Source organism: Solea solea, chromosome 21 (genome assembly GCF_958295425.1).
Source record: "Solea solea chromosome 21, fSolSol10.1, whole genome shotgun sequence".
Classification (NCBI taxonomy): Eukaryota; Metazoa; Chordata; class Actinopteri; order Pleuronectiformes; family Soleidae; genus Solea; species Solea solea.
In genome coordinates, this window is record NC_081154.1 from 1,804,890 (window position 1) to 1,821,082 (window position 16,193).

Below are 16,193 nucleotides of genomic sequence, written 5' to 3' on the forward strand. Positions count from 1 at the left end.
TCAAAGTCAGAGAAGTAGAAGAAGTCTGGCGGCGTCTCCTGCTCCCGTGTTTGTCTGTGTGAACACGAAGAAGAAGAAGAAGAAGAAGAAGAAGAAGAAGAAGAAGAAGAAGAAGAAGAAGAAGAGTTTTAGAGGTGTGTGGTGAAAGTGTAAGTGCAGCTTTATCAGAGCCTGAAACCACGTTTTTGTCCAACAACAACATTAAAAAAAGACAAAGAAAAGCATTTATAAACATTTATTGTTCCCTATCAAAAAAACACTTTTATTTTGAAATTCTGTGAAATATTGGCAGTAATAATATTATTGTGATATAAATTTTAACTTCATATCTGTCCCGCCCCTCATGTGGAGGATAAAGTGGGAGAAGATGGAAGGATGGCAGTGATAGATAGAGCTCTATATACTGTACATGTCATTAGGGAAGAGCCTCAGGACTTGGAATGAACGAGCGTCCAATCACAGACGAGATTCACCAGCGTGTCACACCTTTGTGATTCTAAACGTTTGAATAACTGACACATATCACAAGTGTAAACATTCTACAGCCATAAAATCTAAATAAATCCATGACGCTCATCAGAGGGTTAAAGAAGACAAGGACATCACCAGTGTCCACCATCAGCTGACAGGACATCACCAGTGTCCACCATCAGCTGACAGGACATCACAAGTGTCCACCATCAGCTGACAGGACATCACCAGTGTCCACCATCAGCTGACAGGACATCACCAGTGTCCACCATCAGCTGACAGGACATCACCAGTGTCCACCATCAGCTGACAGGACATGACCAGTGTCCACCATCAGCTGACAGGACATCACAAGTGTCCACCATCAGCTGACAGGACATCACCAGTGTCCACCATCAGCTGACAGGACATCACCAGTGTCCACCATCAGCTGACAGGACATCACCAGTGTCCACCATCAGCTGACAGGACATCACCAGTGTCCACCATCAGCTGACAGGACATCACAAGTGTCCACCATCAGCTGACAGGACATCACCAGTGTCCACCATCAGCTGACAGGACATGACCAGTGTCCACCATCAGCTGACAGGACATGACCAGTGTCCACCATCAGCTGACAGGACATGACCAGTGTCCACCATCAGCTGACAGGACATGACCAGTGTCCACCATCAGCTGACAGGACATCACAAGTGTCCACTATCAGCTGACAGGACATCACCAGTGTCCACCATCAGCTGACAGGACATCACCAGTGTCCACCATCAGCTGACAGGACATCACCAGTGTCCACCATCAGCTGACAGGACATCACCAGTGTCCACCATCAGCACCAGCTGACAAACATTTTCCCTTTTTTAGAGTAAATACTTTCCAGGACGACAGTGTGTAATGATTTCAGCCTTGTGCCATTCTGGTTACAGCTCCAGCTGAGGGAGGATGAGAAGAATGGAAACTATCTTGGCAACTTCTCCGTCTCTCCTTCTCTCTTTATTCCCCCCGGATGCCTCTCACTGTTTATTTCACTCTAAAGTCTTCTATCTCGCCTCGTCTGCCTCGCTCCACTGTTTTCTCCTTCTTCTGTGAATCCACGGCTCTGCTCTCCTCTCCCCTCCCTTCCTCTCCTCTCCTCTCCTCTCCTCTCTTCCTCATGTCTTCCTCAGCTGGCGGCCTGATTGCGCCTCCACAGCTGTGAGTCTGACATTTGCACCAGTCGTTAACTAAAGCCAACACTGAGCTCAGGAACACACTCATCCTGAGCTGAATATTCCTCCACTTCCTCGTCTCTTTATCGCTGTGTCTTTCTCTCATGTCTCTGCGTCCATGTGTTCTCACGCACACACACTCACACACACGCACACACGCACACACACACACATTTAACGTCAGAGTTAAGTTTTGTAATGAAATGTGGTTATTTTCATACTTTTTGGCCAATAAAATGTCAGAAATGTTAAAAATATGTTTGACTTTGCTTTATCTCAGTGTAAAACACGATTTCCAGACTAAAAAGTGACGTTTGAGAACAGCTCACTCTCCTGCACCAAATCCCATAGAGAAAACATACATTTTGAACTCACAGGGCCACAGCAGCTGCTGGTGTAATGCTGCCCCGTGTGGTCAGTTTGTGTCACACAGTTAAAGCCGAACAACGTATTTCAAACACAGAAGTCACTAAATAACACGTGTGAATTTACTGACTGACGCAGAAGCTGTTTGTGAGCTCTGTAGGCCTTGATGTAAAATCCCTGATTTTCCCAATGGCCTTTGGTGCAGAAGAGTGAGAGGTTTACATCAAAGCAACAAACAAAACAAACCTTGTTTGGTCAGTTTGTGCCACTTAAAGGCAAACAAACTATGTACAATTAGATTATTTTCATAATCTGGATTATTTGATTAGTTGTTCTGCATAAAATGTTCAATCTCAAATGTTTTTGTTATTATACATAACAGTGAGTTATTGTTGTTAATTGACAATGAATGAATGGATGAATGACTGCAGTCATTTAGCTCACACGTCCACTCTGATCATTAACAGTGAGTAACGCTTTCCTCGGCTTCATCCCTCACTTGCTGAGCGCCTGACGCGGCTCTGCCACTAAAAGGCGCGGCGAGCGGCGCCTGATGATTGTGTGGCGCCTCCTCCTCTGGGTTAGCCTCGCCTCAGGGACACGGCTCTCACTGCACATCAAGGAAAAATGAGAGTGACTTTGAGAGCGGAGAGCGGAGCCGATTTACACCGAGCGCTGCGGCGACACAATATCACTCAGCCCAGCACATGTTGTGTGGAGCTGTGCAGAGTCACGTCCTGGATTATCAAAAATCAGTCTCAGAAGAGCGTCTTTGTGAGATGTAGAGATGGAGAAGAAAACTTTGCTTCATCTGACTGTAACACAGGTATTTTTGAACTAGAACATGTAGGTTTGTGAAGAGCTCACTCTCCTGCACCAAATCCCATAGAGAAAACATACGATTTTAACCCACAGGGACACAGCAGCTGCTGGTGTGATGCTGCCCCGTGTGGTCAGTTTGTGCCACACAGGTGAAGCCGAACAAAGTGATTCAAACACGGAAGTCACTAAATAACACGTGTGAATGTATTAACTGAGACAGCAGTGGAGTGTAAACTCCTGTGGGCTGTGACGTCACATCGGCACATTTCTCAATGGGATTTGGTGCAGAAGAGTGAGACTTTACAGCCACACAAGGTGAGAAAACATGCTGTTAAGATTCTAATGGACTCTTAGACTTGAGTGTAGTGTAGATTTGATGAAGTTAGCCTTTGTTTTTTAATTTTGTCTTCAGTATAGAAATATATTCTGGGCAAGAAACTGTTTCACAAGTTCCCAAATGATTAATTTCTTTACGGGACTTAATATGTGCATTTAAGTGTGGATTATGTAACACATCAAGCAGCCATGAAGAAGAGAAATAACCTGATATTAAATAATGATCTACTGTTCCATAGGAGGAATAATAAACTGTCTGATAGTCAATCAAACATTTCAGGATTTCATGACCGCGCTGACCGCACCAGAGCGTCGTCATGGAGATTTCTTGAAGGACAAGCGTGAGCAAACATTCTGGTGCAATGATTCACGGCCACTCGGCCTTTTAAGAAAATCCAAAAGCATATTTCACATACTTTTACTACATTTGCTTTCCATAAGGAGGAGGAGGAGGAGGAGGAGGAGGAGGAAAACTAAATAAAAGCACAATCAGCTGCTTTGTTCGTGTTTTCTTAAGCTTCACCAAAAACACATGTGAGTGAAACGTGTTTGCGGTCCATGTTTGGTGTCAGTGGGTGTGAAAACAAGCGCGTGTGTGTGAGACGGAGAGCGGGGGGGAAACGGACGCCAACGCCGCTGCGCCGACGCTGCTCCTCGCTGTCAATGCCAGCCAGGAAGCAGGAAGCCTGGGATAATTACCGTGATCTGCATCCAATTGAAATGTCAATAAAGTTATTTAGAGCGTGGCACGGCGCTCCTCCACCCCCCACAGACACCACCACCAATCAGAGGACGAGGGTGAGGGAAGAGACAAAGGCGGTTCATCCGTCCATTTTTCCAACGCTTTGTCCTCACACCTACGCTCAGTTCAGAGCAGCATGAGGGCCACACGGACGTGAATGAAGCAAGCTGAGGGCCACACGGACGTGAATGAAGCAAGCTGAGGGCCACAAAAACAACTCTAATAATATGTCACTTTGCTGTTTGCAGTGAGGAATTCAGAGAATATTCAGGAGAAACTGATTTCAGCCACTTTAAAGGTCATTAAACCTCACTGTATGATGAGAATAGGTTTTATTTTGCTTTATCTCACTGTCACACAAGTTTGTGAAGAGTTCACTCTCCTGCACCAAAGTGAGACGTTTACATCTTTCACACAAAAGGCCGTCGAACGGTGAGAAAACATTTTAAACTCACAGGGACTCATGAGCTGCTGCTTTACTGTTGCCTTGTTTCAAATTACCTTCTTAATCTATTCATCTGTCAATTACTTTTTCGATTATACAGTGAGTTGTTTGGTCCATAAAATGTTGATGGTGTTTTTTGTGCATGTTGTTTTGTCCACAAATCCAAATGATTCACTTACTGGGATTGATTTGTTATTTGTGGTAAAGCATAAAGAATGTAAAAATGAAAGTCTTGGTGTTAATGTGAAGGGCAACACTGCATTTATCATCTTAACTCAGACTTAAGGTAGAGGCCTGTGAGGACGCCGCAGGCCGGATAAAAGTGGTTTGCGGGCCACATCTGGCCCTGGGGCCTTATGTTGCCCATGTGTGATTTGGACCTCTTTGTGTTTTTGGACAGTTTAAACCGGTAGACAGACTTCACACACTAAACTGGTGACCTTCTTGCTGAGAGGCAACAATGCCGGCCACTGCACCACCGTGTGAGCAGATGATGTGTTCAGGTAAATGTGAGCGCGTTTGTCCTCATAAACACGAGGCAGAGGAAACATCATCATAAAGTCCATACATGTTTTAACTGCACTGTAAACTCCCCGTTCACTTTGGACTGCGCGGTTCAAAGTGAACTTTTTAAATATTTACACGTCCACGGAGGATTTTTCCTTTCTTTTTATGCTGAATGATGAGTAGATGACGTGCAGTGAGAGGAGGAAGCTGCTCCACTTTCTGTTCTATTAAAAGGTCCAGTTTGTAAGAGCTAGTGACATCTAGTGGTGAGATTACAGATGGTACCAAACAGAGAAAATCCAACGCTCAAACCTCACAACTACAGTGGTTCTTCCCTGGCTTGTTTGACCCTTTCAGGCTGCTGTAGAAACATGGCGGCAGAAGACAAGTGAAAGTCTTATTCTCCGGCTGTTTCTATTGATTTACTGTTTCTAAATTAACCCGTGTTCCTTCAAAGACCAGCAGGAGGCGTTGTTCCTTAAAAAAAACACATACTGCCTCCATGTGTGTTAAAATGATTGTGTATTTTGGGTCATTTTCGACTAATTAAGGTTTTTGACCATTTTAGGGCAAATATTTGTGGAAATTATTGGATTTAAGTCAGATTTCAGTTCAATATTCACTCTGCAGTGGATTTACAAGGTGATGGAGCATGATAGAGCTAGAGTAAAAGACTCTACTAAATCAACACTACACTGTTATTAAGAGAAAATGTCACGACCCTGGTGATTATACAGCAAAAGTGATGGGTGGTCTATTTAAGTTTGGGCCATAAACCGTTAAACGTTAAACACTGGAGCTTTATGGAGATGTGGTGGCGTCAGATCCTTCATCGTCTGTGGGTCAGATGTGCAGAGGTGAGTGTGTCCACAGTGACCCCGACCTCGCTGTAAACAGACAGTTTTCACTGGGAGCTCAGACAGTTTCTTGGCGAGGCTCCCGGCCCCGCAGGGCCCTGGTGGCCCCCGGGGCGGCGGCCACGGCCGCAGCAGCAGCAACAACAAACTCACACAAGTGTGAGAGTGTAAAGGTGAACAGGACACACAGAGACACAGAGACACAGAGAGACTCAGAGCTGCATGTGGAAAATCGACCTGTGCATCACCACACATACCTGAGCTGTGCATGAGCAGCAGGAGACAGTGAGGACGCAGCAGGGACAGTGAGGACGCAGCAGGAGACAGTGAGGACGCAGCAGGGCCAGTGAGGACGCAGCAGGAGACAGTGAGGACGCAGCAGGAGACAGTGAGGACGCAGCAGGGACAGTGAGGACGCAGCAGGAGACAGTGAGGACGCAGCAGGGACAGTGAGGACGCATCAGGAGACAGTGAGGACGCAGCAGGGACAGAAGTGAAAGGCATTTCCTTTCACCCTGGAATTGACATCAAGTTCAGGGAGAAAAAAAAGCCTTGAGACGCCAAGAGAACTCTTCAAATCTGAGACTAGTGGATTTTGTCCCAGTCAGCGTTAAAGTTACACCTGTTAATCAGTTCAGCTGAACATTTAATATAATAATTGATTAATTGGTTTGAGGTTTGTTTTTTTTCTCGTTAAAAAAAAGTTCTCTGATTTTTCAGCTACTGAAATGTGAACATTTTCTGGTTTCTTCATTTAAATGGAATCTTTTCCAACATTTTGTGACATTTGACGAACCAAACATTTACTCGACAATTGTTCAAAAATCAAAAAATAAACTGTTTTTCTTCATATTTTCTTCTTCATAAGCCAGGCGAACTTTAAAATGTGACGTTTTTCCCAAATTTCAATATGATTTTAAAGAATTTGGAGAACTTTTTGTCTATAGGTTGTGTTGAAATTAAAGATATAAGACACTCTATATTGTACATTCTTATAGCCTCTGTATATATTGTTTAACATACAGTAGTAATTGACAAAAAGCAGCTTCTATTTCTTAAAATGAACAGAATGTAGAGTGGGCCCAGGACAGAACCCTGTGGAACCTCCCAGACTTCTGTAACATTCCCTGCACACAAACACAAAGATAAACACCACAGTTTTCTCTCACGTTTCATGTTTGAATGATGCTAAAGTTTGTTTCTTCTTCACAGCAAACACCCCATCTGTGTGAGCCGTTTAATAACCCGCATGTCGCCAAAGCCACCGCGGCGCACGCTCGGGCGCAGCGAGCGAGGAGAAGAGAGGATGTTTTATGTAGTTTCAAAGTCAAACTGCCAATCGATCACCTGCGAGACTGTAACTGCGGTCGAGGAGGAGGAGGAGGAGAAGAAGAGGGGGAGCGGAGCGGAGGAGTGGAAATAAAAAGAGAAAGATACGCTGTAAAATATAAAAAGACAAGGGCATCTTCAGCCCCAGCGGGTTCACACCAAAGGGCTGACTCCACACACTGTCACACGTCATCTGTCAGAGCCAGGGACACACACACACACACACACACACACACACACACACTGAACCCAGAGTATCACACACACACACACACACACACACACGCACCCAGAGTATCACACACAGACAGAACAACGGCTTCAAAGAGCTGTTATATTATATATTATACACATATAATGTATGATTTACATTTTCACATGTATCATAAAAGTTTACTGTGTATATGTTTGTATATGGAGGAGAAAATGACACATACTTGTACACTACATGTGTACCATGCATATTCAGACATATATATACACATCTATATACTGTATACCGTTGTATGAAGTCAACTTCACATCAGAAGAGACTAAACTAGGCGTATATATATATATATATATATATATACATATATATACATATACATATATGTATATGTATATATAAGTAGATCAGTATCAGTAATCAGCACATGATATATCAGCAAAAGGTCCAGTATTGTGTGACCCTAATTATTAGTATATTTTAATTTTAAGGCATTAAAGAGTATAGTACATATCTTTTCCCAAGATATTTACTGTTTTTTTAAATATGCATATAAAATGTCATCCTTTGTGAATACAGTGTTTAATAAAGAGATTTGAGAGAGAGTGAATCTCATCTATGATCAAACAAACAACAACATCACGGCTGCTGCTGCTGAGAGCAGACGAGGAGGCGTTTCATTGTTTTATCTGCACTATAACATGTGACGTTTGACCTTTTAACCGGTGACATTTGATAAATGGAGCAAAAAAAATACAATAAATAAGAGGCATTTTCACGAGGTCGTCGCACCTGCACCACGTTTATATCTGACACCGTGACTTAGTGTTCACTGTCATCGTGGAAACAAAGAGTGGCAGCTTATTCTGTCTGAGAGGAAGAAGGAGAGGAGGGATACGAGGAAGGAAGGAAGGAAGAAAGAGGAGAAGGATGGAAAGACAAGGAAGAGACAATGAAAGGAACGGAAGGAATTGATGACATGGAGGAGAAAAGGAAGACAAAAAAAGACATGTAACAAGCATGCAAGGAAATGAGGAAATGAAGTGTAGACAAATAGAAACGTATGAAACGTAGAAATGTATTTTTCTTTCTAGAAAAATAAAGAAAAATACATGAAATTTACAATGTAATATTAAAATATTCATCTTTTAACTCCATGAGGTCAAACTGTAACTGTGTGTCTGTGAGTTCTTGTATCGGTATCTTTGTGAGGACCAGACAACTTATAAACCTAAGGACGTGAGGAGATTTTGAGGGTTAAGACCTGGTTTAAGGGTCAGGGTAGAATGTGGATTAGTTGTGATGGTTAAGGTTAGTGTAAGGAGCTAGTGAATGTGATGTGTCCTCACTCTGGACGCTGCACAAACGTGTGTGTGTGTGTGTGTGTGTGTGAGCACATTCTGGCTGCTCCTCAACTTGTAAATAGTTAGTGAATACATCATGTCTCGTGTCCTCACTGAGAATGCTGCACAAGAATGTGTGCACCTGCGAGTGTGTGTGTGTGTTTCAAAGAGAGTGTGTGAGAGAGAGAGAGAGAGAGAGAGAGAGAGGAAGGGAGTAAAGGAGGAGGAGGAGGAAGAAGAAGAAGAAGACTGCAGAGCCTGAGGAGCCATCACACTTACAACTGCAACACACACACACACACACACACACACCTGGATCAGTGTGTGAAGGTTGTTTGTGGTTTATATTTGTTAAAAAGGAAGAAAGAAAGAAAGAAAGAAAAACAGAACATGTAGCGAAAGGAAAGAAGGAAGACACTAAGTGATAAAAGAAGACGACAGTAACTTAAGGACAAAAAAGAAATCCAAAGAAAGAAAGAACCCCTGACACTGTAAAAAAAGACACGGTTACATCGTCCTGACTCTAATCTCCATGACAACGACTTTAAATTCATGTTAAATGTATTTTCATAAACAAGAGAATGATTCACATACTGTACATCATAATGTATATGAATAAAAAACAGGTCACTCTCATGAATTATTCAACACAGAAGGTTGTTGTGTCCTAAAGATACAACATCGTATTTATCCTCAGTGTCCTCAGGGGGGCAGCACCATGTCAACGCACTCATGCTGAATAAATAACCAAACAAAGTCTTCAGAACACACACACACACACACACACAGTTATTATTATACCACTTCAAAGAGGACGAGTGCTCTGGTAAAGAATTGTCCTAAATGAAAATCCCTGAGGGAAAAACACAGCTATTAAAGGTTTAGTGTGAGGTAAAGACACCGTGAAGAGGAGGAGGATGAAGAAGAAATCAAGGGGAGGAGGAGAAATAAATATTGTAATAATGTAACATTCAAGATTTTGAATGGAGGTCATTTCTATACAAACAAAGCCCAATACTAGTTATATTTACCTCAAATGCAAAAGGTAAAATTTACTCATCTCATTTTACAGTGTATACTGTTTATATAGAGGTCTCATTCAAAGCTCAAATGTTTAAGGACTTTAATCTAATTTATTTGTAAGCAGAGAAGCTAAAATGAACCTATCATATTTTACAGTGTAGATACAGAGATAGAATGAAATAAATAATGACAATATGAAAAGTTAAACTTTTAAAGGCAACAGGTTTCTTAGATTTATTTTAAGTAAAATCAACTTATCATATTTTACAGTGTAGACATGTAAATGCCTGATTCAAACTTGTTTAAAAGTCATTTTTTTGAAAGTCTATGAAATAAATTAGTGTTTTTATAATGACAGGAGTTTTAAAATGGACTGTGGCGGCTCTAGATTATCACTCAGCAGTTTTTGAGACAAAGGACAGAGAATATGTGCACTATTAGCTGAAGCAGGGATTTGCGTTGTCATTTTCTTTTCTTTGCATATTTAATCGTGTCGAGTGAGTAAAGCGTGATATCTACAGACGCTCAGCTCCGGCCTCATCCTCGTCTCCCTCCCGTCTGAGCTGCTGTCGCGTCGTCCTGTAAATATCCCGTGCAGATAAAGCGGCCGTAAAGATGAAGCCATCATCTGAACATAATCTGAGACAGATTTACAGCTTCCTCTGACAGTCCTGTTCGATCCCCGCTTATCTCAGAGCGGGACGCCTCCTCCCAGCAGCACATGCACCGCTCTCATCTCTGCACCTCCATCTTCTCTTCTGTCGCCAAGTCTTTCTTTATGGCAAAGAAAACAACATCTGCTCTACGAACTCTGAAAACACCTTCTGGATTTCCCGCTCAAAGAAAGAGGGAAAGACTTTGTTTTTTTTGTCCCAGATTATGTTCTTCTGTGGTTTGGATTAACCAGAGAACTAATGAGTCATTCAGAGCAGGGAGTGTCCAGGAAATATTCTTTCACTCTATTCAGTGAATTCTACTGACTTTCATTCAAAAAGGAGGTTGGAAATGCTTCCAAAATACTTGTTTAGTTAGATTTTAGTTTATGTTAAAAAAGGCTTCTTCTATGATTATGTCCTTCACTGACTGTCAATAACTGAAGTGATTAAAGAATTCTAACTGTACATGTACTGTACATCTCTTTTAGCCTTTCTAATAGCATCTCTGCGAGTTAGTTAGCTTCAGTCACTGAACCAAAATACCACTGAATATCATCGCTAAATACACCAGAGTCCGCTGTTAAATATTGAGATTTAAGACATTTCCTTTGCTAAACGCAGGTTTTCAGAATTTTTAAGTCTTTTTAACTGATCTACAGTTTGTTTGGAACCTCGCCAGAGCAGGTACAAAGAAAAGCACCAGGTGCCAGGTACGATCACTAATGGAAAAGCAAAAGAATAAATAGAGTAGAGTCGAGCCGAGTCGTGCTAGAACTGTACGATGGACTTTGCTGATTGAATTTTAAGGTATGAAACAATTCATATTGTTGTTGTTGTTCTGGGGTTTGTTTGTATCTACTGTATATCGCAATACAATTCTGTAAGAACTGACTTTAGCTCCACAGAATGAAATATGGATGAATGGATGAATGGTAAGTGTAAAGCAGCGAAAACGGATGGAGGAAAAGGTTTAAGGAAAGAAAGATGAAAGAAATATGTAAATGCCATCCAGGCAAATAGATAGATAGATGAAAACCTCTCTGCTTTGCATTTCAAATATTCCCCCCCGAGTTTCCCAGGAGGAGAAGAAATCCAATTTCCCGGCACCAAAACCGGGAAATAAAACATGAAGACACAATAAAACGTGTGCAGATTTGACCTGAATCTCGTCGCCTAACAGGCGAGCAAACACTCAGCGCTGAAAGAAAACGACTGAACAAGTGTTTTATAATGTGTGTGTGTGTGTGTGTGTGTGTGTGTCTCAGTGAGTGGGATTAAGAGATGATGAATTTCTGTGTTTGGCAAAAAAGACGATTTTTAATCTGCGCCATTCATTCAAGATTTCAAAGGAACGTGAATGAAACGGAGCTGCTCGCTCGGGATTGTCGCTCGCAGGGCAGCGCATCCACCAAATAATCACATTACGGTTCACAAATGTGTGCACTGTGTGAGTGTAAAAGAGCGGAGTTGTGCGATTTAGACGCGCATTGTGATGAGAGGGTACAACATTTTTACACATAATCTCTTTTTCAGGGTTTAAATTACTGTCGAATGACACAACACCTGACACAGGAACTAGCTTGAAAGCAATGACGACACCAAATTTCAATTTGACTCAATTCTAGCTTCATTGATATTTAGAGTTAAAAGTGTTTGACATGTGCTGTTTATTTAGTCGGTAAACACCAGGTTTTTCTTTTTAATTTAGAACAGCTATACAAGCTAAATGCTAACAGTAACTTTTCATCACAGATTTCATCACATTATTTATTTCAGTCTGGACTAAATTAGACTATTAAACAGCAACTAGTACAGATAGCGATGCTGCTAGCTTGCAAACTAGCAAATGTGACAGGAAGCTAATGTAATTTAATCTTTTCTTTTGTTTAATAATAACACACATTACACAAATGCTACGACTTCACTGATCACAAGCTAAAACACCCTAAAAAGCTAAAAAGCCAGTTAGCCCGCTGAATGCTAGCCATTTCTTATATAATTTCTATATTATTGTCGTTCACCATGCCAGTTAGCAATCTGTAGTTATTGGCTCCGCCCCTTTTTAGGGACCTGAGAGTAGGATAGAGTGGCATCTCAGGGTGATCGCAAACTTGTGAATACCTTCTGGAAACAGACACAGTGATACATACAGGGTTCCCAAGGGTCCTTGAAAGTTTGTGAATTTAGAAAAAAAAATTCAAGGCCCTTGAAAGTGTATGAAATAATATCAAGTTATAATGAGTGGTTTTTGTATGTTGTGTTTATTTACAGCAAATGCTATATTGTTGAATTTAAATCTAAACACTTGTTATTATTTTGAAATTCTGTGAAATATCACCACAGAATATTCTTAATAAAACACAGATCACAAACCACCCTTTAAATTCAACATACTACATATGTGCTGCCCTGTGAATACTGGGATACTCACTATACCTGCTGCTATGGCCATGAGGAAAGGAATTGGGCTTGTAACCAAAGGGTTGACAGTTCAAATCCTGTCACAGGTATGGAGCTGGGGTGCCCCTGATTTGACTTCATTGGACAAGCTTCAAGTGGCCTTTTATTTTGTATTTATTTACAAATATAGCCTCCGTTCAGAGGGAGAATCTCAGCTGGATGATTAGGGGACGGACCTGAGGAGACTGATTGCCGTGGCCTTTTTCAGAGCTATTCCTGCTCTGCTGAGTGTGTGTGTGTGTGTGTGTGTGTGTGTGTGTGTGTGTGTGTGTGTGTGTGTGTGTGCCTTCCACTCAACATTGATCCATCGACCCACAGTCCAGTAAAACCTCGCTTGGACCAAAGGGTGAATCTCATTTCTGAACACACACACACACACACACACACACACACACACACAGGCTAACAAGCATGTTGATTTTTGATGACAAGATTGATGTAGCCTCTCTGAATTCTCCCTGCGTCAACAATAGCCCGCTATTCTTTGTCTGTTCTTGTGTGTGTGTGTGCGTGTGTGTGCGTGTGTGTGCGTGTGTGTGTGTGTGCGTGTGTGTGTGTGTGCAGCCTCTGTGACAGCGCTGCAATCACCGCGGTGTAATTGGAATTGAGCAGCTCATCCATGTAAGTGCGGCGGCTCCGTCCTTACAGTGTGAGGTGGAGAGATTCATAATGAGATGCAGGTTTGTTTCCTTAGGGGTCAAAGGTTAGTTATAGAAGGCAACACCATATTCATGAGTTCACTGTGGAATAATATATAATATATGACGAGCATGAAGAAAATATAAAAATAAAGTGCTTTGATATTTTATGTAGGGATGAAAATTTCAGGTGTTTTTTTTTCCTTTTACTGACGGATGAACGTGTTAATGATTAATGATCAACAGGCTGTCAGTGAGAGAAATGAATGTGTTTGAGTTACATGGCATTCATGTAATAATTCACAAAAAACCATGAGCTTCATAAAAACAGAGAGCGCCCTCTCTGGTCGGGAGAATATCTAATTGTGATTTTTCTGACAGATAATGCAATGTGTGGGATCTGCTATTCACTGTGTGACAAATTAAAAACGTGGTGGAGCATTAACACGAGAAATCATAAAGATATTAATTGCTTAGGATTTTATTTTAAATGCAGCCAATTTGCAGCCTTTACAAATTTGTTTTAAATTGTAATGAAGTGGCTGTAGCTGATATTTTATATATATGTATATACATATATACATATGCATATATATGCATATGTATGCATATCCTTGCTTATCCTATCCCAAAATATCACAATCAACAACATATGTATATATGTATTGTATATATATACATATATACGTATATACTGTATATATAATGTTTAGTCTAAGGCTACATTTTAAAGCAATTTTAATAATAAAGAAACTTTCTTATTGGCAGTTTATTGAATTTCTGCCAATAAACTCTGCTAAACCATGTAAACTCATGTAAATTCATAATAATAATAATAATAATGTTGTCTCTTTTACACTAAACAGTTTGTTTACAGTTCACAGTTGACTACATATCTATTATTTATTACACGTATTAGTCTAGTCTAGTTAAGGCTGTGTCACTGCATTCATATTTATATGAATATTTCCTTTCCTCATCTATAAAAATATAAACTGATCCAAACAAATTCTATTTTGAGGGACAAGTTTCCAACATCATCGTCGTCATCACAGGTCAGAGGTGAATATTTAGTATCTCAGTCTTTTTTATTACTCTTGTTGATATATAAATAAATCCTTAAATGTGTTCATGTCTGCTTCGACCTCGTACGCCTGATCTTACAGAGCGGGTGAAAGACGTGGAGGTCGACGTCTGAAGGACTTGATTTAAATGGTCAGAGTTAGAATATTTTCGGAGTTATTCTAAACACGTGTTGTTGAAACTTGACGTCAGTGATGCACGAAAAAGTCACAAACCGTAGAAAAATATCCTCGTCTTGTCTGAGAGTTGGTTTCTCCTTCGTTTCACAGGATATTTTAACAAGCACTGCACTCTGAACTCTCATACTACTTTGAACACTGGTTACTATGGCAACAGTGAGAGCATTTCTGATCACTCATATCTGCAGTTACTTTGGTTACTGCATGAATGAAACGTTATATACGATCCAGCAATTACTTCAGATCGATATGGATCTATTTCAACATCAACATGACATCTTATTTCAGAGGAAGTTGCCTCTTCTTTGACTTATTTTAAAATAAAAACATTTACATTTGAGGTTTTAACAGCTGCAGACAAAAGATACGACTAATCCTAATTGGAAGGAAGGACTGAAATAATGTGTTCAAATGTAAAATAATTTTCCTCAATATCAGTTTATCTCTATATCTACCTGTGCACATAATTGTGATTTAATGCTTTGTCTCTCTGTCTTTGTTTTTACTGTCAACCAAGAATTTTAAAAAACACTCATTTTATCACAATAATTATTATAGTCATGATTTTTGCTCGTGTAAATCCAAAAATGACATTTACTTTAAGACTTCCAAATCAATCATCCACCCATCCACCAATCTATCCACTCATCCACTCATCCTCTCCCTCCTTCCTTCCTTCCCTCCCTCCCTCCCTCTCCTCCTGTAACCACAGCAGTGCAGGACGTCTCCAGAGTGTTGCAAAGCCTCATGGGACAACGTGAGCTCTAGTGCTTTTCATTATTCATGCCTCGCTCTCTCCAACTTGTCGCACTTTCCTCCCTTTTTCTCTCTCCACCGCCTCGTCCAGCCTTCATTTCTTTCTTTCTTTATCTTTATTTATCTTTATTTATTTATTAGAAGGTATTTGCTGACGAGCAGCCTGGACTTTAACGCGCTCACGTCCACATGGACACAGAGTTCACGCTTTGACCTCAGGAGGCTGAAGGTAACGTGGCAACGGCGACCAAGTCAGGACGTCTTCACGCCAGATTATCTGTCTCTGTGAGACACAGACAGACAGACAGACAGACAGACATGGACATTATTAATCTTCCTCTGAGAGCCCGACACACACACACACACACACATGGACGACTGTGTCCCCTGAGGCAGCAGAGACGAGTCAGTGTGATTAAGTGAGCCGCAGCATGTGCACGTGAAACAGGCGTGTTTGCTCACAGCATTTCACTGACTGACACACACACACACACACACACACAAAAGTGATTCTAAACACTGTATTTATGCCAGACCTGTAGGTGGCGCTGTAAAGAATGACTCATATGCGATAAAGTCGATACGATACTAGATTTTTGCAGATTTCACTTGTTCTCGTGTGAACGTGTCATTCAAGGTTTTGAAGATGAAAATCTGAATAAATTTTCCTAAAGTATCAACTGCCAAAGTTTGAACTTCAGGAAACAACAAAAAATTGCGAGACGTGCAAAGAACCAAGATTATAACGTCTATGTTTCTATTTT

The 16,193-nt window shown here is 41.0% G+C and overlaps 1 protein-coding gene across 1 annotated transcript in view; it reads right to left on the reverse strand.

Annotated features, from left to right (window-relative positions):
• The window catches only part of fam20cb (FAM20C golgi associated secretory pathway kinase b), a 63,960-nt gene that overhangs the window by 11,426 nt on the left and 36,341 nt on the right, over positions 1–16,193 (reverse strand). Inside the window, exon 4 of the mRNA XM_058621113.1 lies at positions 1–54. This exon is cut by the window's left edge and continues 39 nt beyond it. Coding sequence (XP_058477096.1) covers positions 1–54 — 54 coding nt within the window. The remainder of the gene's footprint in view (positions 55–16,193) is intronic.